This window comes from Calonectris borealis, chromosome 13 (assembly GCF_964195595.1).
Source record: "Calonectris borealis chromosome 13, bCalBor7.hap1.2, whole genome shotgun sequence".
NCBI lineage: Eukaryota > Metazoa > Chordata > Aves > Procellariiformes > Procellariidae > Calonectris > Calonectris borealis.
In genome coordinates this window covers 731,019-755,129 of record NC_134324.1, presented here as the reverse complement: position 1 = coordinate 755,129, position 24,111 = coordinate 731,019, and the positions used below count along the sequence as shown (strand labels likewise).

The following is a 24,111-nucleotide window of genomic DNA, read 5'->3' as shown; positions in this document are numbered from 1 at the left end:
GGCGGCGGTGTGGGCCCCGCCCGCCCGAGCCTCCCGGGGCAGGGCAGGGCCGGGCCGGGGGCGGTGCCCGCCGGGGCGGGCCGGGGCGGTGGTATGGCCGCGGCGCGGGGCGCCCGGGGCGGAGGGAAGGCGCCGTAGCCGCGCCCGCCCGCCCCGCAGCGCGGCGGTGCCGGCGGCGGGAGGAGCGGCCGCCGCGGAGCCATGGGGCACCCGCCGCTGGAGTTCAGCGACTGCTACCTGGACAGCCCCGACTTCCGAGAGCGGCTGAAGTGCTACGAGCAGGAGCTGGAGCGGACCAACAAGTTCATCAAGGAGGTGATCAAGGACGGCAACGCGCTCATCGCCGCCATACGGGGTGAGCGGGGCAGCGGGGGCGGCGGGGCGGGGGCCCGGCGGCCTCCAGCGCTGGGGGAGCGGGAAGGGGCCGGGGGCCGCGTCCTGCCCCTCACCGCCGGTGCTGGCGATGTGCCGTTTGATACCGCCGTGCCGGAGGTGGTCCGGGCATGGGGCCTCTCCAAGGCTGCCCCGGCAGCAGCGGAGCAGCCGGCGCCTCTCTGCCCTGGGCTGAACGGGATTTCTCCTTGGACACAACCCTGCAGACGTGCTTCTAGAAGCCCACCTTCGGCTTGGCTCCAGTGCAGCCTTGTGCCCCCATACCCTGGGGCTTGGCAGCTGTTTTCATCGCCTTGTGCCCCCGTACCCCGGCACTTGGCAGCTGCCTTCATCACCGGCATCGTTCTGGGTTGGGCTGGCAGGCCACGGGCAGCAAACTCTGCCTCTCGCCACGTCCGGTGGCCCTGCGCGGGGACAGGTAGGACTCCATCATCCGGGCTGACACCACTGGCATTGCGGGGCACCGGCTGCTGAGCCGGTTGAGCTCTCCCAGGCACCGCCTTCGTTTAAGGAGAATAATCTCATGTTTGGGGAAGATGCACGATTATTTTGCTTCACCAAAGCAAAGCCGGGCAGGGCAGCACAGATCACCTTGTCACTCAGCCCTGCTTCCCTGGGATGGCCCGCTGTGAGAATGAGAGGGCTCCTTCCAGAAATAATCTTTAGTCCTTCTTTTGTTGTGGGTGTTTTATTCTTTTTTTAACAGCGATGAGAATTTTTTACAATTAAATGTCGATTTCAGTGTTGACTTTAAAGGAAGTCGCTTGTTCAGAAGTACTGACTGAGACCATTAGAGGTACCTGGACCAGGTTGTGTCATCTGAAACCACACAGTCCTGTGTGCTTAGCACTCTACTGACCTGTCCTTCTGCTTAGAATTTTTTTTCCCCAGGAGTTGTAGATATACTTTTCCTGTTGTCTCTCACGTCTTCCCCGCTTTTATAAATGTGCATAAAAATATGGCCAAAAGTGTAGGACAGCACAGCAGCTATGAATGCTGCACTTGCATCAGGCCAAGTGAAGACAAAGAAAAAAATCAGCGAGGCAGACTCTGGTCATACGCTGTTTTTCTTGCCAGCTGGTTGGTTTTTAGTTGGTATTAATAGGTTTAGCTGCTGCCCTTTTGTTAAGAATAATTCAGAGCTTCCTTGTTATCAGGGCCATGACTGGAATAGCCTGTGTTTGCCCATCTGGAAAACAGTGAAGACAAAAGCTAGTATGACTGAAACAGCAGACGTCACAGGGCTATAAGATGCTAAAATGTACTACAAAAAAAAAACCAACCAAACAAATCTCTGCTCAGCCTGGGGGAGAGGGGGATAAAGCCAGAGTGATTTTAACAAGCCTGCTTGTTAATGTAAATACTTTGCTTTTTTCTTCATCACTTTGCTCAAAACCGGTTGCATTTTCAATGTTTGTAAACCGTAATGCTGTGCTTGAAGTAGGGATGTGAGGGGATTTTGCTGGGTCAGCAGACCTGTCCCAGTGAGACTGGTGAAGGAGGAAGGGGAGAAGTAGAGGGAAACTGAGTACACCCAGACAGCACAGATAACCCCCCAGGACTGAGGAAACCCCGAATTTCTTGCCTGAAATGCTGTGGGGGTGTTTCCATGCCGTTTTCTTTTTTAAGAGTGCAGCTGAACCAGCAGGCGGGGGGGGTGGCCTGGCAGAGCAGGCTGCCGGGCACGGCTGAGGAGGGTGCTGGGGCCGGTACCCACCTGGGCTTCCATCAGCTCCTGGGGATTCACCCCCTCCCGTTTAGTTAACAAGTAACTTTAAAAAAATTCCCGACCTTCCTCTCTGAATCCTGTCCATATGGAACTGTGGGTAGGAATTTGGGGCTACTCGTGGTCCGTTGCCTAAACACCTTGGGCTGATGGCTGGTAAATCCCAGTGTCGGTGATGGCTGACAATTCGTTTCTGCCCCTTGGCAGTGCTGTGGGATGGATGTGTCCCTCAGCAGCTGGGAAGCAAAGGTGATGATAGTCTCACCAGGAGAGAAAGTGAGATTTTTTCATCAAGGGTAGACGGTTAATTATAATGATTGTTGTGATTGGACCTGTCTGTTATCTGTCCAGAGGTCCTGTGCTCTGCCCTACCCTTTTAATGGGTGAGGCACCCTCTTGGTTAAACCTTTGGCCAAACTGTTGCAAGGTATCGACTCACTGCACTGAGTACAGAGCTGTGGTGACTTTACGGAAGTATATATTGTCTGCAGGTTTGCTGATTAATTAATGAATAAACTCTAGCATAAGATTTAAAGCAAATCAATCCCCCGTTTTGCTCAGACTTGTAGAAACGTCAAACACCTGCTGTCTCCAGCTGGTGGGCTCTTCAGCCTGACACGCTGACGGAGACTGCCGAACAAAAGACTCGGGTGCAGCACAGTCTGGATACAAATGCATGCATTCGCGTGAATTATGCCAAGCACAGCAATGCTCATGCAGACTACCAAGAAAAGAAATGCAGTTCCCCATTGCGGGAAAATAGGGTCTGCTGGGCTTTATGTGATCTGCCATAAACACCGCCCACACTTAGACTCAAAAACCTGACTGCCCAAAGTTGTCTTTCATTTTCCGTTTGCCAAGTAATAGGGAAAAAAGGGAGCGTGACTTTACGTGGAGCTCTGCAGGACCTTCAGTTCACGCGCTGGCTGAAGCCGGGTGGTTTTGAGTTGTCTGTGATACAAGGAGCGCGTATGTTGTTCTTTTCTTGGTTGCTGGCAGTGTTCTTGTTGAAAGTGTCAGGTCGGTTAAGGTTGTCTCAGCCTACCTGCTGGGTAGTAAAATATTAGGAATGTTCTAGCAGAGTCTCTAGAAGCTAAAAAAGAAAAAAACCACTTGGTATCACTTTATTATGTCAGCAGCACAAGCTAGGCATCCAACGACTAGTAAGTGCTACCTCAGTGACTTCTATTTGGAGATTTTTGGATGTCTTTTGACTTTTTTGTAGCCCTTTTACTGGTAGATTAATTCACCATAATCGTATTTGTAGCAAATTAAGGTGTGAACTTGAGTACAAATTTTTTAAACAAGTTATTCAAGTACCATGGAATTGTAAATGCGCAATAATAAATGCTTCCAGTGGTATATGTCTAGCTGGTAGGTGCACTGTTTTAATTAAATGGATTGCTTGTTTTACAAATGCACATACTCCCTTCCATTTCCTGGTTTTAAGTCCGTCCGCTCCGTCTCATCCGTGGCGATGGTCAGTGATGGCGAGCGGTGAATCACTGCGAGTGTGACCTGGCTGTGATGTGCCATAGGGAGCAGTTTTAAGGCAGCCACATCTTTATACCCAGCGGTCTCGAGGCTCGCTGTGACCCGGGCCCCTCCTCAGAGGAGAATTCCTGTTGATCTGGATGAAGTGTCGTTTAATCCCCTTCCCTAAGTGATTCCCATGTGTGGCACACACGAGCGGTGCAGGCGCCTGGCACTTTCTCAAGGAGACGAGTGAAGGCTGGGGGGGGATCCTGCTCATGGGTGCCCACCCGCTATCCAGGAGAGGAGAAGGGAGAGGCGAGTCCCCCCTTCCCACGGGAGATGCCATGGCATGGAGGTCTGCTGGGGGTTGTTCCTGCTGAGGAGTCCGTCTGTCAACACAGCTTGTGAGCATTGCTCCTGCTGGCTGCTGAGCCGAAGCTCCCACTCCCAAGCTCCCAGATAGGGAGGTGAGGGCAGCAAGCGGGGGCACGTGGGCCTTGGTGAAGAAATTCATCCACTTCTGAGCTGCCGCTCCTCTGCAAGAGTCTACCGACTTCAGCTTCCCTTCACGTTTCTAATGAAAAGCTGAACTTCCCATTCCCTTCCCTTCCCTTCCCTTCCCCAGCCCGGGGAGAGGCTGGAAGTGCAGCCAGGGCTGCAGGGTAAGCGCTTTCCCAGGCAGCAGGGCTTCCCCGCCTCTTGCCCCTCTGCAGGGAGAGGCAGGAGGGAGTACTCTGCCCGGCGCAGTTGTTCAGGGGCCAGCATTGGAAACTGTCCCTGGAAAGCCCTGCCTCTGTTGGGTTTGCGGTGGGGCAGAGGCAGGCGCAGCTCCTGCACTGGTTAGCTCAGGGTGGGGAGCAGGCTGAAGGAGGGCTTCCAGCAGCAGCTATGGCTTGTGCTGCTCCAAAGCACATGCATTGGAGGAGGCTTGTATGGGGGCTGCAGAAAGCACCTCCCCAGCTGCCCCAGCTCACATTCGCCTTCAATGGGAAGGCGTGTGCTCGCGGTGGCAGTCGTGCTGTCCTGCTCCATGGAGGAGGGAGGCAGTAAGGGGGAACTTCCCCTCCCCTTGGACTGCTACGTGCCTCAGTTCCCCCTTCTGCAGAGCAGATAGTGCTTCAGGGCTTTGTCTGAAGCGGGGGGCTGTAACTTGAATGAGGGGCGCACTTCAGTGCCTTAAACTCCTCTTGCCTTTCAAGGGATTAAGAGAAACTGGTTTCACTCCACCCACCTGACTCTGACATGTTACCGGCTGAAATAATTAAAATACTGCGGGTAAAGCCCTGCCGAGTGCTGTGCAGCTCCCCAGGTCCTGGTGCGGGTCCTTGTGCAACTACAGTCGTGTGGCTGCCTCTGGAAGTGGCTGAAAGTGACTGAAAAGCCCTGACAGTTGACTACCCGTGGGACACCATAAGATGGCTAAGTATAAGGTTGTGCCAAATGAGAAATTAAATGGGCTAGAGCAGAGAAAAATATTGTTCATTTGTAATAATCCTGGGCATGAAAGTCAGTGATACCAAATAAGTTACTTTGAGACAGAAACATGAGTTATTTTTGTTGTAAAGTTGGCTGCATCCCTCCTTTTTTGTGCCAGGAGCATGCAGAGTCGCTGGCAGTGCCAAGTGACGGTGCTGGTCCCATACGTTGTGCTGGCAGTGCTGAAGCCCGCCCGTGGCCTGGCCCTGGCCAGGGAGGGAGAGGGGCTGGGAGGTCAGCCTTCCTCCCCAGCGCCGGGGTGGCCGGCTGGCGTCTTCGCCTGCAGTGCGGTTCCTCAGCACTCCATAGGCCAGCGCTGCTCCGGGGCTGCTTCGCTCGCCCCCGAAAGCCAAGCTTGGCACTCCTCACTGGCCCCCGCTGAAACTGCAAGGTCCGCCTTGCTCAGAGTGTGCCGGGCTGGTGTCCGTCCGTCTGTCCCCTCGGGCTGGCCAGGGCTCAGCGTGGGCACTGGGGATCCATCCCCGGCAGCAGCTTGTGTGTGTCCCGGAGCTCGTGGCCCCATGCCGTGGTGGCCAGCACTGGTGTTGCAGACAAGACTCGCTGCAGGCTGTGTGCTTGAGGCCACAAGCAAGGATGTCAGAAGTAGGTGACTGTGTAGCATCATAGTTGTTGTAAGAATGGCTTCTTTACATCATTTTCTTTCTGTGGCTCAATATGTTGGTTTTTTTGAAATCTCTCCTGCTCGCTGCGCTCTGCTGTGTGTGTGGTAATGCAAAACCATCTATTTCCTCCTGGTCTTTGATCTTCTCTCGCAATTATATATCAAATGGAGTTTGAGAAATGGCAAGTTGAGGCTCTTTTTATTAATGTATGAGTGCTGCAATGGTGTAAACTGTCCTTTGAAGCTAGAAGAGCTTTGAGTTCTCATGCAAATATTGCATACCTGGTTTTGAACTTGATTTCTGTACTGCATAAAGCTTTGCAGATGGCTTCTGACTTTGCATGTCAGTTAACCGGCCTCCCCAGGCAGTGCAAGTGTGTTATCCTGGAAGGATAACATTATAAAGGAATGTGTAGAGGCGCCTATGCCTGTGAAGCACAGGGCAGTCTGTAACAAAAGGGACTGGGTGGGCTTTTCCCCTACAATGGGGGAGAATGGGAGACCCAGGGAAGGTCCTGCTGTCATCCTCTTCCCCGCAGGTCTGGCACCGCGGAGCTGTGCATGGGAACTTGCTTGTCGGCTCGGGGAACTCTGCGGTCCTCAGCGTGGCAGACCTGTTCTTGACAAGTTTCTGTGCTGTTGTTAGAGGTGGTGCTTGAGGGTTTAATGCTTTGGAGTGTAGAAAGCAGAGTGTCAACAGAACACGGTATATTAATGAGATTAAAGCAGCCCTGGAGTGGCCTGTCTGCCCGGTCCCTGCAGAAACCCATGTGCTGGTTCATGTGAAGTCTGTAGAGACAAAAGCTTGAATCTGTTACTACAGTGTGTTAGAGCCAGATACTGTTTTTTGACTATGTCCGAACAAACCTAAAGCTCCTCTGGAAAAGGAGAAGAGGAACGAGTCTGTCCCATGCATGCCCTTCTGCTGGCGCAGGAAAGGCTGCAGCTCTCCAGGCAAACATTAGCTCTGCCCTCCTGGCAGGGCTTGGCATCGAGGTGCCTGCATTAAAAATATCCTGTCCCACAAAGACAGCCTAGTTGTGAGCCAGCATATGGCCCATTAATGAAGATGTGCACAGAAATGGTCCGTGTGGATACACAGAGGCCTTCTGTCTCATGGAAAGCCACTCATTAAACTGCCCTATATACCTCCAGGAATCTGGAGTCCAAACAGGACTCGTGTAAGCAGTTTCTCTGATGCTACTGGCTAGGAGAGTGCGAAGGGGCTGCTCGTGAGCCCCAGGATGGTAATGCATCTGCTGCTGAGCGGATCTGACTTCTTGGAAATTGGTCTGTCCTCTTCTTTCTCCTCCGGTTGTATCCTTGCACTCTCCTGATGCTGCGCCCCAGCAACAGTCAGTACCTGAGCCTTGATTTGAACAGATGCAGGGTCAGACCCTGTACCCGTAGGCATGGCTCTCAAAACAAAGAATTGGTCCTGGCTGGGTATAATCAGCTGAATAAGGTCTCGGTGGTCTCATTAGCTTGGCTGGTCTGCTGTCCCTGCATTTGGATATGACGTTTGTCATTACACCAGCTTAGGGGTGTGTTAACAGGAAAAAATAAAGGTGGCTTCTTGGCTGTTTTCTCAGTATCTTCCTTGGCTGCAGAGCACTATGGGGTCCTGAGCCTGGAGCTGCTGACAGAGCAAGCGACTGAACACTCCTGCCCGGAGCAGGGCTGAGTTCAGCCGGGTGTCAGCCCCGCTGCCTCCTCACTCATCTTCCAAACGAAGGAGGTTGGGGAAGGCATCGCAGAGAAGAAACACAGATGCAGATCTGTTGCTTGTTCCCTGACGCTTTCCCACTGAAACATCACTGAAGTCTTTTGTTTCACTGTGGACCTGGATTTCCACCCGTGCTGCCTTGGGCTGACTCTCCAGAAGGGGATGGCTCACTGCTGCTGGGACACCTTCCCCCTTTCTCCCGGAGCACATTACACCATAGCAGCTAGTGTTAAGCTGTTTCTGGACTTTAGCAGGGGAAAAATGACTTGCTGGAAAATACATCACTCCCGTCTAGCAATAATGTATTCTCCTTGTACTCATCCGCTCCTTGCTGGTTTCTCTGTCCTCTCTGGGAGTTTCATCCAGTAAGGGCTCCAGTTATAGCTGATAACTTTTAAAATTTTCTCCTAACTTCTCAGCTCTAGTTGTCTGAAGAGACATCAGACCTATATCCAGCTTAAAAACAATCAATTGCTTTAGAGTGATGTTGTGTGGACCTAGACACCTCCTAGATCTAAACCAATTACACTCAGTGTGTTAAAGACATTGAGGACAAGCTAATTTAGCTGGGAACCAGGATCCTCTGCAAAAGAGAAGAATGAAAATGTCTTCTTCAGGATTTGGAGACTTATGTGCTCCTGAGTATCACTGTGCTACAGCGCTGCGGGCTGTGGTTTGCACCATCTTATGGCAAAGGTGATAGTAGGAACACATGGAAGCTGTTCACACAGAGACCTTGGGAGGCCTTGAGTAGATAAACTGTATGTGTGTGTGTATATCTGTATGTGGGAGAGACCGCAGTGTTCTGCAGTGCTGGTAACACACAATACCATTTACAGAAGTGATACTGGAAGCTCTCTGGCGTCATTGACCTAATAGGATGTGCATAACGATACCCACCAAATGTGATTCCTTCCACTGACAAAAATCACATCACCTTTTATTTCCTCTGTGGGCCCGTGTCTCTGCCTTTGAGTGGAGTGGGAGTTCAAATTCCCCATCCTCTGCAGCAGCTCCAAAGTGATGCTCAGCTTGCAAAAACAGTTTCTGTGTCTGTATGTCAATGCAGTGGACTTCAGCTCACGTGCCACCGGCACCGCGCTCCCTGGCGAGCATCTACGCTCTGCGGGCGTCCTCACAACAGGTAGGAAGAGGGGAGTTTCTTTGCAGCCGGCAGACGATGAAGCAGCTCGTTTTCCTGGACTGAGGCACTGTGCACAGAATCTAGGGCCCCAAGTTGGTGCAAATCTAAAACAGACGTGCTTTAACCAGAAACTAAAAAACAATAGTAAAAAAAAGAACAAAAAACCCTTCCAAAAAGCCAACCCTCCCCCCAACCGCCAAAGCCGTATCTTCGATGCAGGCAGGAAAGACGAGGAGCATGCACAGTATCTGCCTACTCCAGTTGCAAGGCATATCTTATCCCTTGTTTTGGGGCTCGTTGATGTTTGGTTTTTAGATTTTGCTCCAGGCTGGAGCAACTTGCTCGCCCTGCACATTGGTGCCGTTGTGTTTGCTTTGCCCTGTGGCTGACAGGCCGGGCTTCCCGGCAGGGCGGCGTGGCTGCTCCGCGGTGGCTCCCATGGGAGCTGTGTGGTGCCGGGCTCCATGGGTGCAGGGAGTCCTGAGGTGGCCTCGCTCCCCCCCTGCCTCTGCCGGCCCTGGGAGCCAGCTCTGCCCCCCCAGCTGGGTCGGTGGGACCCCAGCCTCCTCCCTGGGAACTGCTGGCTTCTGCTGATTACAGCTGCTCCGTGTCCTTGCCGCCCGCGCGAGGGGTGCCCAGGGCTTGGTTTGCTGGTAGGAAGCCCAGGGCAGGAATATTGGCTGGGGTTGCTTCCCACCCCTCCCCAGCCCCTACTGCGGCAGCACCATGCGGCAGCACCATGCGCCAGCCCTCTCCCTGCCAGCGCAGGGGCTGGTGAACGGGCTGTGGGCCAGCCCTGGTCCAGTTTAAAACAAACCAATGAGCAATATTTTGTGATGGCTTTTTCCAACCCAATCAGCGTCCCGATACGCTTCCCAAGAACTCGCCTGCGTACGTTGGCACAAAGGGCCAGGGCAAGAGGTTAAGTCATTTTCATGTGTTTAAGTAAATTTTTCATTCTGCCACACATGAGACGTGCAGAGAGCTTTTCATCCATCCTCTGTTGCCTTTCCTGGCTCCTTCCCTGGGAGGATGTGGGTGTTATCCGTGTTTTGTAATGTGTCTGACAGCCCACGGGCTCGCAGCAGCGCTGCTGCTGACCAAAGAGTTTCCTCTTGAGTCACCGTGTGAAGACTCAGCTTTTCTGGCTTTTTTCTTGAGAAATTTTTGGAATATTTTATTTATTAATTCTGTTGGTAGCACACTGGTAACTACAGATGTGGTGTCCCACGTTCACCCACAAGCTTTTCACGGGTGGCTTCTGTCCTGCTGTGTGCCAGCCTGCCTTCGTGGAGTGGCAGCGGCGGCCCCAGTCGTTCCACAGCCAGAAACCTCCCGGCAGCACGGTGCTGGCCGCGCTGCTCCTCCGCCCTGTGCCATGTTGTACCTGCCTAGAGAACATGGCTCTAGTACCGATCTCTGGCTGCCCAGCTGTGGATCTGGTCTGCAAGGAGGAGCTGAAGTGCCAAGATGGCCCGTTCCCCGAGGGGGAAAGGGGCAAGAGTGTGGTGTGGATGCCGGGCTGCAGCGCCGCGCGCTGCCGGGAGCAGTACCTTCACTGCCGGGAGCGCTGCCCCTCAGCACTGGCTTCCAGAAGTAGAGAGTTTCTGCGCAGTTTGAAGAACTGTGAGGTTTATAGAAAAAAAGGACAAACTTCTTTCCTGTGAACAAGCGGTGCTATTTTACAGACGTTGAACACACCGAAATGAAAGCTCCTTTGAAACTGCTGGTGAAATTCAGCAGGCAGCAGTTATTTTTCTTGCTAAGCATTGAACAAATGTTTCAAACCATGTAAACCTTCTAGTTGAGTTGTTGATACATATGAAGAAAAAGACTTTTGGAAACTTCTCATTTTTGTTTTGGTGATGATGGACTTTTCCACATTGGCTTTTGTTTTGCCTTGCAGGCTCCTCACCGTGTTGGCTGAGCTTCTCCTTCGGGAGCAGCGATCCCCAGGTCGTGCTGGCTTTTCGTTTCTGGGGCACGTTCAAACACTGCCTTTGTGGTTGGTGTCCTTTTTTGTAACCAAATTCTCCATGAAGGTGAATGTGCAGTCACGAGTTGTTCAAATGACGATAAAAGCAGCTGAATAGGCTGAGATAAAGTTTATAAATACAAGTAAAGCCCAGAATTCAGGTTGCTCTCTGCAGTCTGTTCTCTCTCCTTTTTTTTATCCTGTTCCTCCAGCCAAGACTGATTAAGTGCTGAGGCTAGATATTTTTAAAATGCGTAATTTTATTAATCTTACTAAACCTCGTAGCTGTGAAAATGGAGAATGAGGGACATGACCTGGGCCATCAAATGATGAACTGGGGGCCTGCAGGGTGTCGGGGGACCCTCTGTGGCAGAGGCACAGAGCCAGACCCCCAAGTCCTCGTGGGATGTGGGCTTGCAGAAGTGCCCAGAGGTGGGCTAGCTCTCGGCAAAGCCGATGTAACAGTGGTCCATAGGGCGGGTGGGTCCGGACCGTCCCGGTGCTGGTCAGGTGAAGGTGCCTGGGAATGCTCCCAGGTGGTGCCGGCTGGCACGGGACGGGCTGCATCCATGCTGGCAGCGGCTCCCGGCCCTGGAGCAGGAGGGATGTGCGTTCCTCCCTGCGCTGAAACACTTCACGTCGCTCGTAAGCTGCTCGCAAGTCTTCCCCTTGCGCCGCGTGTGACTCATCTGGCCTCCTGCCTGGCCCTCTCTGCACCCTTATCGAAGGAAACTCTGAAATCATCGCGTGCTGGGGGAGCGAGCCGCTGGCTCCGCTCACTCGCTGAAGCCGCCTGCAAAAGCGCTTGGTTTTCACTCGCCTTGCCCCTGCCTGGGAAGGGTGGCTGCTGGAAAGCTGAAATGAGATGCATCTGATGGCTCTGCAGATCATAAGATATCTCTGTGGGGATTGCTAATGCTCTGCTCCGGATAAGAGTCTGTTGTTTTCGTGTTTGTTTTCCCTGTGCTTGTACTGCTTGTACAGCGGGGAGCCACGGCTCTTGGAGCACACCCTCTCCTGCCGCTTACGCCAAAGCAGCCGTGCCAAAAGCTTGCTCGGCTGCTCTCGGAGCTGGGGAGCTCTGGGCGGCCTGAAGCGCCGCAAGGATTTGTGCAGCTCTGCCCTGTCGTTGCTGACCAGCCGCTTTGCACGAGGTTCTCCTGATGCTCCCAGGAGGTGGGCTGCTCAGCCCCTTCTCGACAGCTCACTCTTCCCGAGGGAGGAGAAAATTCATCTGCTTTCCATGGCTCAACTTTTTGGGTTTTTTATTTTTCAAAGAGTCTGTCCTTTATTCAACATCCCTAAGCTCTGTCCCCAGGGTTGGGGAAGGCTGTTAGAAAAGGCGCTGGCCTCCATGGGATGGTGATATAAATAGGTACATAAATAGGTGCAGCAGAGCCACCTGCTAGCCTCACCCTACCTCCATCTGGCCGCCTGCTTGAATTACAGCCCCGGTCCCCACAGTGACGCCCAGCTGCCGCAGCCGCGGCTCACCTGGCACTGCCATCCCTGCGCCTGGCGGCAGCCTCGGCGTGTTCTGCTGCAGAGGCCAGGCATCTGGCAGCCTCTGCATTTGGCGTTTGCAAGGAAAGCAGCCATGTGCTGCCGCCCTTGGAGCCCTCCCGTGACAGGTTTGGGAGCTGCTGACCACCCCAGCACAGGAACACCAGCACCACCTTCCTCTGCAGCGCTGGTGCCTGTGGAGCCGGGGAGCCGGGCAGCGTTCCCCTTGCGCCACGGCTCTCAGCAGGCTCTCCTTCGTTCGCGTGGGTTTAGTACGCTCCAGGGCAGTGCTGAGCGATTCACTGTGGTAGTGGCGGTTGGGTTTGGACACCAGGTGGTCTGCAATTCATGCAGGTGTGGCGGCAGCCAGCCCCCACGGTTGGGTTTTGGTCCATGGTGGACCGAAGCGTCGCGGTGGCATTTCCTCCTTGGTGAATCTTCTCTGTGTCTGCAATCCTTTGAGCATTTGCTCAAAAAATAGTTATTCCTGTTGCAGCTTGTCTGAGTGATTAAACTGAGTCTGATATTGGAAACATGCTGCGTGGCGCTCATTTGTATCAGCGAGGCGCAGAGCTCGACCGCGGTCTGCGTCACCCCTGTCCTAGTGCTGTGCCAAGCATGGTGCTCACAGGCATCGCTTCCTGGCACCCTTGGGTGCTGTGGTCAGGTGGTCTTCATGAAACGTGTTTTTCTCTGCATCACCTTAACTCAACTGGAATACAAAAAACAGTAATTTTCTAAATGGTCAGGCTCTGCCAGGAGCTAAATCGTGAACGAAACAATTCTCGTCGTGAGAGTTTGAGGAGAAAGAACATATGAGACAGGCTGACTGCAGCCGCGCTGCCGGCAGGGGGGTCTTTGCCAGCCCCTTTGGTCTTCTGGGGCGGTGGGAGCTCTTCTTGAAGGCAACGTGTCTGTAATTCTGGGGCTCAAATTAATGAAGAAAACTTGGTCATTTCTCCTCTGACATACTGGAGGGATGTCATGACATATATGATTGAGATAAATTATAGCTGTAGTATTTCTTAATGCACATTTCAACACTTTTGCTGATTTATAAGGCTGCTAATCTTTTTTTAACTTCCATTTCACTTAGCCACGTGTTCTGGGCTGTCTGCCTCGTGTCTTCTTCCAGTTTCGCTGAAGGAACTCCTCCAGCTTTGCAGGGCTACGAGTTCAGTTTGAAAGGCCAGAAAAATGCCAGGGGTGAAAAATTGTCCTTTAAGGAGCTCAAGCATTCAAAGTGTAGTTTTACCTCTTGCTCATCGTGAGGAGCATTGAGTGCAGCGCTGATGCCTGTGATAGTTTTGTCGTGCCACTGTTCACGGGAGAGCGTGCGGGTGTCCATGTGTGTGCTGTCCCTGCCTGGCCAGGCCGAGGAGGATGCTGTGCTGAGGGGTCCTGTGCTTGGTGGGGACTTACGATCATGGCTGTCCTGGTATTTCAGAAGCAAAAATCATAAAAAATGAATCTGTACACTGTCCGTTATAAAACATTAAAAGTACAGCCTCAAGTGCCGCTCGCTGGGAAACCACTGCAAGCCAGCGTCACTGGGCGAGCGGTCTGCTCCTTGTCTTTGCTTTAAAATGTGGCTTTGCTGCGTGCTTGTCTTCCTGATCAACAGTATCTATCACTGTGAAGGTCTAGGGAAGGAAAGTTACGCTGGATAATTAGTGTTCACTTAATCGGAGGTAGGGGAAGAGTGCAGCATACAGGCATCATTCTCCCCAGAAGCTGTAACCTACGTCACTCACTTCCAGTTTTCTCTAAAACAGACCAATATACCCCAAAACTTTGTTGTCCTCCCAGTCCTGATTGCTTGCTTTTTGTTTTGTTTTTTGAGCTGATACATTGCCTAACTTCTGAGCTGTTGATGAGGAGACCCGCAGTCTCCTTCTGCTCGTGGCAGCCAGAAAAGCCTCCCTGTGTGTTTAACTTCCTTGATCTTCGATCCAGTGTAATAAGGCTTGCCAGCTTTTCTGAGGTGTGACAGGTACGGTATAGCAGGTTTCTGTCAGTCAATAAGGGAGGTAAGACAAGCATAAGGAATAGATGATAAATGTGAAGAATTGCTGTGTTGGTCTTTTTTTTTTAATTAAACAGTAAATAAAGAAAATAAGCCTGTCGAGCAAGTTTATGCACTTACCACAAGGTTGCCTGGCCAAGGAGGAGAATTTATGAGAATGAAAAATTAGGTTTAGGACAGGAAACAGAAACTAGGCGGGGGAAAAGTGGGAGGGTGATGTGTAAATTTAGGTAATGGTACAGAGGGCAGATAAGCAGCTTGCAAAGCAAAAGGCCGCTAGGTAGGGAGAGTTACTGAGAAATGTATTTGTACTTGAACCACAGCCCTGCTCTTCTCCCTGGAGCCTGTGCAAGATCGACTGCAATAGTGAAATGGCAGTTTATAAAAGACTTGGTCAATAAAGACAGATTAGAAAAGATAAATATATAACAGAAGTATTAGACGTTCAGTAAATTCCTTTGCAAGATTTGTAAAGCACAGCTAAATATAGCAAGATATTTTTAGACGTTCATGCTAGCCATTTACAGCTAGCGAGTGGAAAACCCGTGTCAGTGTGTGAAAAATGGCCTTTGTAAAATGTGTCAGTATTTCTGAATCCCCACAGCATCCAGAAAGCCTTCAGGGCACTCGCGAACAACTTGCCGTGGGTTAATGCAAAGCACTGTCTACGCTGTACTGGGCCATTTTTTAATTAGCTAATGGTAAGCATGCCTCCTATGGAGTACTGTGGAGTAACCGGAGTGCTGTTTTCCTCACAAGATGCTGGTGTAGATTTCAGACTACCTAGAAGGCTGACCGGAAGATTATTTTTTTTCCCTCATCTGAAAAAATCAACATGTTTTTGTGTTTGAGCAGCTGTAGAGTATTTAGGAGTGTTCTGTGAGTCAGGACTCATTACTCACGTTCCTAATAGCACATCTGTGCTCAGTTGGGGTAACTTCATTGATTTCAGAGTTGAGGTATTTTGGTGGGACAATGTTTAGGGACTTCATGCAGTTAGTCCACACTGCGTAAATACAACAGCTCGGAGCAGAATCCGTCCCCTTGGCCAAACATTTTTGTGTGTTGGCTTGTAAAGCTTTGCTGCAAGTACAGACAATCCCCTGGAAGCGGTGGGTCGGGTACCGCATCCAGAACCTCATCTCCGGGGTGGCAGCATGGATGAACTCCGTCTCCTTCATGATGCAACTCCCTGGGAAATTCTTCAGTGGGAGTCGGTAACAATGGGCACATTTTTTTCCCTTCAGGGATCACAGCCCTCTTTTGCATGCTGGAGGAAAAATGGTATTTCTCATGTTCTGCATGTCCCATTGCTCAGCTCTCCACACGGAAGTAGAAAATGTTCCGTAATGACGAAGCATTGGGAAGAAATTTAGGTGCATCCTCAGCTGCTGTGCATCAGGGTCTTGCAACATTCCCGTGAAAAACTGGATTTCCAGAGTTCATTTCCTAACCCTAAAATTTGTCCTTGGCTTAAAATGCTCTTATTTAAGTACAGAATGAACTTTTATTGTCTTTTGTTTGCTTATTTGAAAGAAAAAAAAGTGTGTGGCTGGTTTTGATATTTCTGTTTTCAAGTTGGAAAAGAGGAAAGCAAAATACAAAAATGGAGCTCCTCCTTACGTTTGATCTGTTTATTTGCATTGCTATAGCTCAAAATCGTTTGGGGTTTTCCGTACGGATTGTTGAAGCTGTTGGTAAGTTGCTCCATGCAGGACACCTCTGCGCTGCGTTCTGTCAGTCTGGCGGACGCAGCAGCTTAGGAGCGGCTTGTTCCCCCATGGTGGTCTCTGCTGGCTGCTCTTCCTCTAACTGCCCGTGCATCGGCGCAGGCAGGGAGACCAGTTAAAGTTGCTTCTCACCTTCCAGTGTGGGCAGGGGCACCTTGTCCCCTTCCCAGGGACAGGACAGGGACGCTGTAGCCCCATCTTGGTTCAGCTGTCCATTTCTCACTGTATCTACCCTCGGTTGGAGTCAAGTTAAATTAAGGACTGCATTTGCTCTAGAAATGTCACTGTCCAGTGATTGCTATGGTGATGAGGTGTGGGTTTTTTAATTTTATTTTATTTTTTTCTTCTTAATTTTCAGTGCGATATTCAGGGAGCAGCGCAGGACTGAGCATTAGCCAAAGGCCGGCTGAACCCGCTGCCCATTCAGCCCCTGGGCTCCTGGAGGAGCGGCGATCCTTGCCTGGCTGTTTCCTAGGGAGAAGTAGAGGTAGTCCTGGCTTTACCAACTGCCACACCGCTAACAAATGAGAAATAATTGGGTCAGCAAGGGGATATTTAGGTGTGAATAACCTGTGTGAGAGTACTGGCAGCCTGGTCCTGGCAGATGTGAAGTGTATGCTCTGTGACTGTTCTACATAGTAGGAGGTTTTTTGTTGGTTTTTAAAGTGTTTATTTCTAAAAATCTTGCTGCTTTCTCTCTGCATCTCTGTTACACCCGACGTCATGTTGTGCCCCTGTGGTGTTAGATGAGGCAGTCTGAGCACGGCCCTCCTTTTCTGGTGCACAGAGATCCTGGTGGTCCCTGGCACTTCTATTTCCATGCACTCAGGGACGTGGTTTCCTCTCTTGGCAACAGAGGACTATTGCAATCACATAGACAGACTTAGATCAGCGTGACCCTCCTCTGAGGAGTGCAAAGCTAATTAAAGATGTGCAACTGTGACATCTTGAGCATCGCGGACCCTTGAGCAGCACCTCTGTGCCCCGTTCTGCAGCCGCACCCGCTCATCCCCGTGGCAGCGTGAGGTGCTGCACGGGGCTGCGTCCTCCCACGGGGTCTGTCCTGCGGTGATGGTTCCTTCTATTTTAAATTCTAAGCATTGGGGGGAAAAAGCAGAACCACACCTGTTTTAGGGCTCCTGGTTGTAATCCGCGCTTTTTCAGACGCCCATGGCTTTTGCCAAGATAGCAGAGTTTTTTTGTTTGTAGTCTTTGGATACCTGTGGTTGCTGTGAAAGGTTGAAATGAGAATCCCCGCTAGGTCTTTGCTGAGCAGGCTGTGGGGCACATCCTTCATTAGCTGCAATCTCTGGAGGTGTGTTTATATATACATAAATACAACCAGAAAGTTCTTTGTGTACCTCCTAAGACTAGTGTGGCTGTAGCTGGCACTCCTTCCCTCCCTCCTGTCAGGCACAGCTTGGCTGGGGTTATTCTGTGCAGAGAGATGGGACTATTTTTACTAGAAGAGTAAATTATTGTAACCGCAAATTGTGAAAGCTGGCATCGCTTACTGAACACTGCAAAGAAGAAGAGTCCTAGAGGATTCCTGATCGAATTCATTTTTGTGCATTTCCACGGAAACAGGCTGAGCTGTACCAAGAGCAGGCAGGGTCTTTCGGGGCTGTCGGGCAGTGGTGAGGCTTTGCATGCTGTTTGCAGTGATATCCCTGGCTTGGAAGCACAGCGTTATTCCTTCAGCAACGGTCCGACTCTCCACACGTGTTCCTGGTGCTGTGTGAGCAGGGGGCAGACCCTGCAGGCACCTCTCTCCAGCCTGCACCCTCTCCCTGCTGCCAGGCTTTGGGTGTGCAAACCGGGGGGCATTTGGCAACTGTGTGTCTGTATCAGGTGGGAAAAAACTTCCAAGTGTCTGTTAAAATGAGGGAGAATATGGGCTTATCTCTCCCAGCGTGAAGATGTAGCCCCGTTTTCCCACGCAGCTGATCTCTTCCTGCCCAGCTCCAGCGGCAGACCGCGGTGGCCCCTTCCTGCTGTCGAGCCGCTTTCCTGTGGCCGTGGCTCATCCCTTTCTCCTCAGCCTCCCTGCCCTGCCCCGGCCCCTGGTGTCACCATGCCACTGTTCGGGTGCCACCGAGGGAAGGAGCGGCTTCCCCCAAGCGTCTCTGGGTGGGGATGCTCTGCATCGGGCCCTGGTGCTGTCCTGGCTGCTGGACCCCGCAGGGACACAGCCCCCCGGGCGTGAGCATCTTCAGTTCCCTCGGTGGCAGTGGTGCCGGCAGGCACTGCTGCAGTGGGGTCGGCTGCCAGAGCCATCCCTGTGTTAATTTCCCCATAAACACCCCATCATTATAATAACACCTGTAATACCATAGCAGTACCCGATGCTGTCCGTCCTGCGTGTATATATAGGATTTGTCAGAAGCTGGTGTTCAGCCAAGGCTCTGTACGTGTACGAGGACAAGTCACGTTGGTCCGTAGGAGTCTGGTTTCCATTAAACGCTCCTCAGGAGCCACGCCAGACGCTCGCAGCACTGGCTCTCCCTCCGCCTTGTCCACTCCTTTCCTAACCCTAAATCTTCCACGGTTGTTTTTCTGTGGTGGGGTCTGCGCCCAGTGGCTGCCCCGGCCACCCCAGGGATGTCCTTGGGGGCTGTCACCTCGGCGTGGGACAGCAGGAATGGCTGTCCACCTTCAGCCACCGTTAGCTCCGGGCAGCGGGGTGGCATGTCAGGGTGAATGTACACGGTCACTGCTCACAACCAGGCCTTCCTACACCCGACTTTGCTGAAGGTGAGGATGAGGATGGCTCCTCAAAATGAAAAAAAATTCCTTGTCCCAAGTGAAACTAAGCAGCGCTGAACTAACTAAGGGACGCTCATTTTTTTTTCACTTTAAGCTAATGTGAGATGTGGTTTATAGCACGTCCACCTGGATTTCCTTCAGCTAGAAAATTGGCAAATAAACTTTCAGGCCAGACAACGTTTTGAAAGGAAAATGTAACTTAAATCGGCTATACCGTTTCTTTTTTTTCTGGTTAAAATATATTGCGTTTGGCTTTTTCAAACCCTACTCTGCTATTGCCCTACCCCCTGTTTCTATAAAAACCGAAAAGGCAAGCAGCTCGCCAGGGACTGTTGCTCCGACGCTGGGGCTAAACGCTGTGCTGACACACGCGATGGAAAAACGGAGCATTCAAATCCTCCGTCCCCGCAGGCGCGGTGAGCGGGATGTGCGTGTGCCGCCCTGCGCCTGGCTCACGGGGACGCACGCAGCCGGAGCTGGCCCGTGCCTCGTCGCCCGCACGCCGGCCAGCGCACGTGGAGGGGGTCGGACGGGTGCTGGCCGGGGTGGGATGCGATGAGCCGCCTCAGGTGCCGCTGGCTTTCGGAGGGGCAGCTCAGGGACCCGGCGCTGGGTCGGGATGGGTGTTCAAATGGAGTGACTGGAGTTCACCCGCTAACAAACGTAGTCGAGGAGCGAGGAGGGGCTGGGCGGGAGCCATCAGCAGCGCCCAGGGAAGACGACGAGGGTTTGCAGGGGGACGAACAAAGATTCCCCTGAGCGTCCACTGAATTGAGAGCCTCTGGCCCTGGCCTGAAGCGAACGCTGCGGGGACTGAGAGTGGATTATTTGCTGAGGTTTTCCATCAAATCAATGACATCATTCTGTGCTGGAGTTCACCCATTTACGCGCTCTCAGCCCCCCGGCAGCTGTGCTTAAATAGCGACATTCAGGCCTGAATCTGCCCATTCAGGAGCAAAGGTTTGACCCGTCGGAGGAAACTGCTGAACGAGGCTTTTGAGGGGAAAGCGGGGACTGTGTGCGCTTCGAGGCCGCGCTCCTCCCCGGGCCGGGGACCTGGCTGTCCCCACGTGCCATGGTTACTCGGGGGCCTTGGGGAGGGCCGGGGGGCCCCGGGGTGCTCCTGGCCTAGGGACAGGGGAAGCAGAGCCGTCTGGGGACCTGCCGGGATCCCACACGGGCCACTTGATTTCTTTTCCCAACGTCCAATTCAGTGCTGCCCAGTTTTTCTCTCCCCTTCGTAGCAGTGTTTCAGAAAAGCCCGCGTTCGCCACCGTGGTGATAAGTTCTTTTGTCACCGAGTCTGCAATGGAAAAGAACAAACAAAAATACACCCAGATCACCTCAGGCTAGAAATGCAGGGGGTAGCCTATACTGTGCAGACACAATTCCTCACTAAGTCACACCTCATTTTCTGTTATTTCCCCCCAGTTTTTAACAACTGATGCCAAAAGTGATTGTGCATGTTTTATTTTTTTAAACAGACAGACAAATTAAAAAAACCCACCCATGTACAGACTTGCTCTGTTACAATCTTTCCCCTGGTTTGGCAAAGCAGGGGTGTGTGAGCTGGTTGCACGTTAATGTCTATACCGTCACTGTCTTCTGCGCTTGGAGCTTCCTGAATTTAAGAAAGCACAGTCTCCAGTGCATCCCCACAGAGGAATCCAGCCTGGGACTGTGCCTATGGTTGGAGTCCAAAACTAGGGAAAGTAGCAACATAAATCAAAGTATAAAATTATTCCTTTGCTTTGTTTTATTGTTGACATCCCATTCCCTGCAGGTCAGGCAAGTTCAGCCTCTTTCTGTTTGTATCTCAGTACTCACTGTTGGAGAAAGACTCCCGCCCCCAAAAAAAGCGTGTAACTTTGTGCAGAAAGATGTGGTTGATGTGAGGCTGTCAAATCTATCACATCTCCATCTTCCGCTCTGTCAGCGGGAGAAGGACTTGGTTTCTCCTGCAGTGAAGTGTTACCTGTGGCTGTCACTAGGTGGGTGATCTTGGCGTTGGGGTCTGCTGCGTTGTCGCTGCCCCGTCCCGGCTGCAGCTCCTCTGCCAATGTCAGCAGACGCCTTCACAACAACGAAGCCACTGACGAAGCTGTGAAGCAGCCGCACAGGATGCAAAGACACAAAGGATCCTTTTGGCTAGAAACTTCTCTGGAGAGTCCAAAAATAATCTGGGCTGAGCTACCAACCACCATCAGGAAGTGTCTTTGCTTCAAGACTGAACGTTTCTTCACCAGCGGGCCAGGAGTGGGTCCCAGGGCCATCTGCAGACGCTCTGACGCGCGCAGCTTGAGCCCTCCGGCTCACTGCACTCAGCTGCAGCACTGTCGTACTTCTCTTAGGGCCTCTTTGTGTCTGTGACCCCCTAAAGAGGGGCAGTTATTTTGAGTCCTAGCTTTTTCCCCGCGTTTATTTTCTGACTCTACAGATTTTTCTCCCATATAATGAAAAAATTACTTTGAACAGCGAGAAGCCTCTCTGACAGCCTCAGTGCTTCGAGGAGCTGTGCTGATACATGCATGGCACCGGGGATATCTACTTCTCTGAAAACGTTCCTGCGGCGCTGGTGAATGCTGCATTTGAAGCTGCAAGTTTTCCTGCAGGGAAAATGTGTCTGTGTCTCTTCCTGTACATAGTAGGACATGAGGCGATTGATCGGCTGTTTGTACGATTCGGTGCATCCATTAGTATTGCAGAAGCATTTTCAACAACACTGAGAAAGAAAAACAAAACAAAACAAAGGCTCTCTGCAGCCACTAATGGTTATTAACATTGCAACATTTTCTGACGTGCTTAAATTCATGATGCCTATGGATTTTTCTAACCACCTCACTATAGTTTTGTTCCATTCTGGCTAGATTTCTAAGACTTGCCACTTTTGTGTAACGACTGCAAAAATACACAGCCTTATTGCTCTGTCCTTTTCCAGGTTACTCATCGGCCGTACAGAAATTCTCCCAGACTTTGCAGTCCTTTCAGTTCGACTTTATTGGTGATACACTAACGGATGATGAGATTAATATTGGTAAGTTTTCTTCTTTTTGATGCAAACTTTCAGTAACTGAGAGAGTCTCTCCTTCTCTAGGAATTTGCCTGTGCTGATGGGTTTTCAAAAAGCATCAGGAGCCAGGTTCCTCAGATGCCAGTCAGCTATTCCATAGTGTATTTTACAAAGTTGAACTTTCACGGGTAGAGTTTCACATTCCCAATTCAGAGGATAATTTGCAGAGGTTTTCCATGGCTCCAGCACTGCTCCATGCTGCCAGGCGCTGGGGAGGATGGCAGTAGACTGGGAGCATGTGCGGCCCAGAGCATTGGTGTATCTCCCGATCCAGGTGGGTGCTGCTCCTAAAGCTGCCTTTGCTCTGCAAAGAACGTGTTACAAAGATAAAACTGCCCTGCACTGCCCTGAAAAAGGGACCAGGCTGGGAAAAATGAATTGCTGGATGTGTCATTGTATGGCAAATAATCGCCAGTCTCTGCCTTCGCGGAAGGGAAGCCTGTGGCACGTATGTCGTACAACTCCCCGTACATCTGTTTCAGGATCAGCAATCCTGAAGCCATTTTACGTTCCTGCCAGCCCAGTGCAACTGTGCAGGTTACACAGATGCCAGCTGCACCTAGGGAGCTAAAACAAATGGCCTAAATGCCCTAAACCCAGCACTTTTCAAATTAATCCTGCTCTTGGCTTAGCTAGCACTGTTGAATGGCCAGTGCAGGGGCGTGGGTGCTGCAGTGGTGGCAGTGGGTGGGAGGGACGGCAGGAGATCCTCCAGCCCCCAAGGGTCTGACCCTGGCCCATGGGACAAAACCCTGGGACGCCTGCCTGAGTGGAGGGGACGGGGCTGCCTGAGGCGGGGGCGCAGGGCATTAGCCAGGCTGCTCCTGGGGGCTAAGCGTAGAAAAAAAGAACAACAACAAAAAAAAAGCTTTTGTCAGGCTGTTGTTGAAGAGCGGCTGCAAGTGTGACATTAGCTGAGAGACCTGACATCAGCATCGCTGAAAGGGGAAGGAAGTAAAGCCTGTTCTTTTGGTTGTTTTATTTAAAGCAGATTGCAGCTTGTCCTTCAAAATCTGACTTCCTTTATGGAAAGTCTCTAGGTGAAACCCACTGGAAATGAGTCAGCCTCCAAATCTAATGGCAATAGAGGTGCTGAATTTCCAAACACATCTGAATAAGGGAGGGGAAAACGTTGCCTTGTAAATGCCCCTCCTGGGAGCAGAGGGATCTGAAGCAAACAGCCACCCAAGGAAAGGACGTCCCTTGTCTCGGCTGGAAGGGACAAAGCTCCAACGTCCCGCGCCCCTGCGCTGCCTCTCCGCCTGCCTCCGTATGCTGGTCGTGGGAGGGGAGCGGAGCCTGCCAGCGGTGAGCCCGTGCGGTGAGCTGCTGCGGCAGGGCCGCGGTGAGCCCGTGCGGTGAGCTGCTGCGGCAGGGCCGCGGTGAGCCCGTGCGGTGAGCTGGTGCGGCAGAGCCGCCGTGAGCCCGTGCGGTGAGCTGCTGCGGCAGGGCCGCGGTGAGCCCGTGCGGTGAGCTGCTGCGGCAGGGCCGCGGTGAGCCCGTGCGGTGAGCTGGTGCGGCAGGGCCGCGGTGAGCCCGTGCGGTGAGCTGCTGCGGCAGGGCCGCGGTGAGCCCGTGCGGTGAGCTGGTGCGGCAGGGCCGCGGTGAGCCCGTGCGGTGAGCTGGTGCGGCAGGGCCGCGGTGAGCCCGTGCGGTGAGCTGGTGCGGCAGGGCCGCGGTGAGCCCGTGCGGTGAGCTGGTGCGGTGAGCCGGTGTGGCGGGGCTGCGGAGGTTGGTGGGCGAGGAATACTGCTGGAAATGGCAGAGGTTGAACAGGGGGATCGTGGGCGGAGGAGAACAAGAAGAGATCACAGCAAACGTAAAACACTCCGTGGTGAAACGAGCGCATTTCCCTACTTCTGTTTTTGTTGTTGCTTTTTCAAGAAGAGGTCCCTGGTTTCCCCGCATGAAGAAGCCTGTGCTGTGTTCCTCCTCCTGCACCAAACCCTGCAGTGCCTGCTGGGGCTGAGCCGCTTTGCAGGGCTCCCTTATTCCTCAGACAGCAGCAGGGTGTTGACATCTCCATAGCAGCTTCCATCTGCTGCAAGGGGGCCAGAGATCTGTGTAGGAGCGTAGGAGCTCATTTGATGTCCAGGATATGGGAATGAAGAAAAACATTCACAAGCACTTCTTATCGTACCTCAGGGAACATGTTTGATCTGTAAATATAGCTAATGGTGCACTTTCTTTTTATGCAGGCAGAGAGCAGGCTGACACCCCTGCACGTCAGGTGGTGGCTTTGAACACTGCAAGTGTGAGTCAGGGCACAGACGCTGGGTTGATGTTGTCTGTCGTGAGCAGTGCTTTCCCCCGGGATGTTAATAGTTACAGACACACCCGCGTCACACAGCGGCTGCAGTCCCTCCGCTGGTCACTCGCACGGGACCCAAATCAGCAGCTCCTTCAGAGGTGAATGGAGCAATGAAATCGGATGGCGTGTTCCTCCCTCCCAGGCACGGGAACCTGAAATCCTCTGCT

At 52.3% G+C, this 24,111-nt stretch overlaps 1 protein-coding gene across 9 annotated transcripts in view; it reads left to right on the top strand.

Moving 5' to 3' along the window:
- Positions 1-105: 105 nt before the first annotated feature.
- OPHN1 (oligophrenin 1) overlaps positions 106-24,111 on the top strand; it is a 69,839-nt gene continuing 45,833 nt past the window's right edge. For 5 of the 9 annotated variants that reach the window (XR_012675491.1, XR_012675488.1, XR_012675487.1 and 2 more), the window contains exons 1-2: positions 107-355; positions 21,502-21,597. Coding sequence is in view for 1 of the 9 variants with exons in the window: in XM_075161877.1 (XP_075017978.1) it covers positions 202-355; positions 21,502-21,597 (250 nt within the window). In the remaining 8 variants the exon portion in view is untranslated. Of the gene's footprint in view, positions 356-16,077; positions 16,285-21,501; positions 21,598-24,111 lie in introns of those variants that run through there. The other 4 variants (XR_012675493.1, XR_012675492.1, XR_012675490.1 and 1 more) reach the window with 4 other exon arrangements.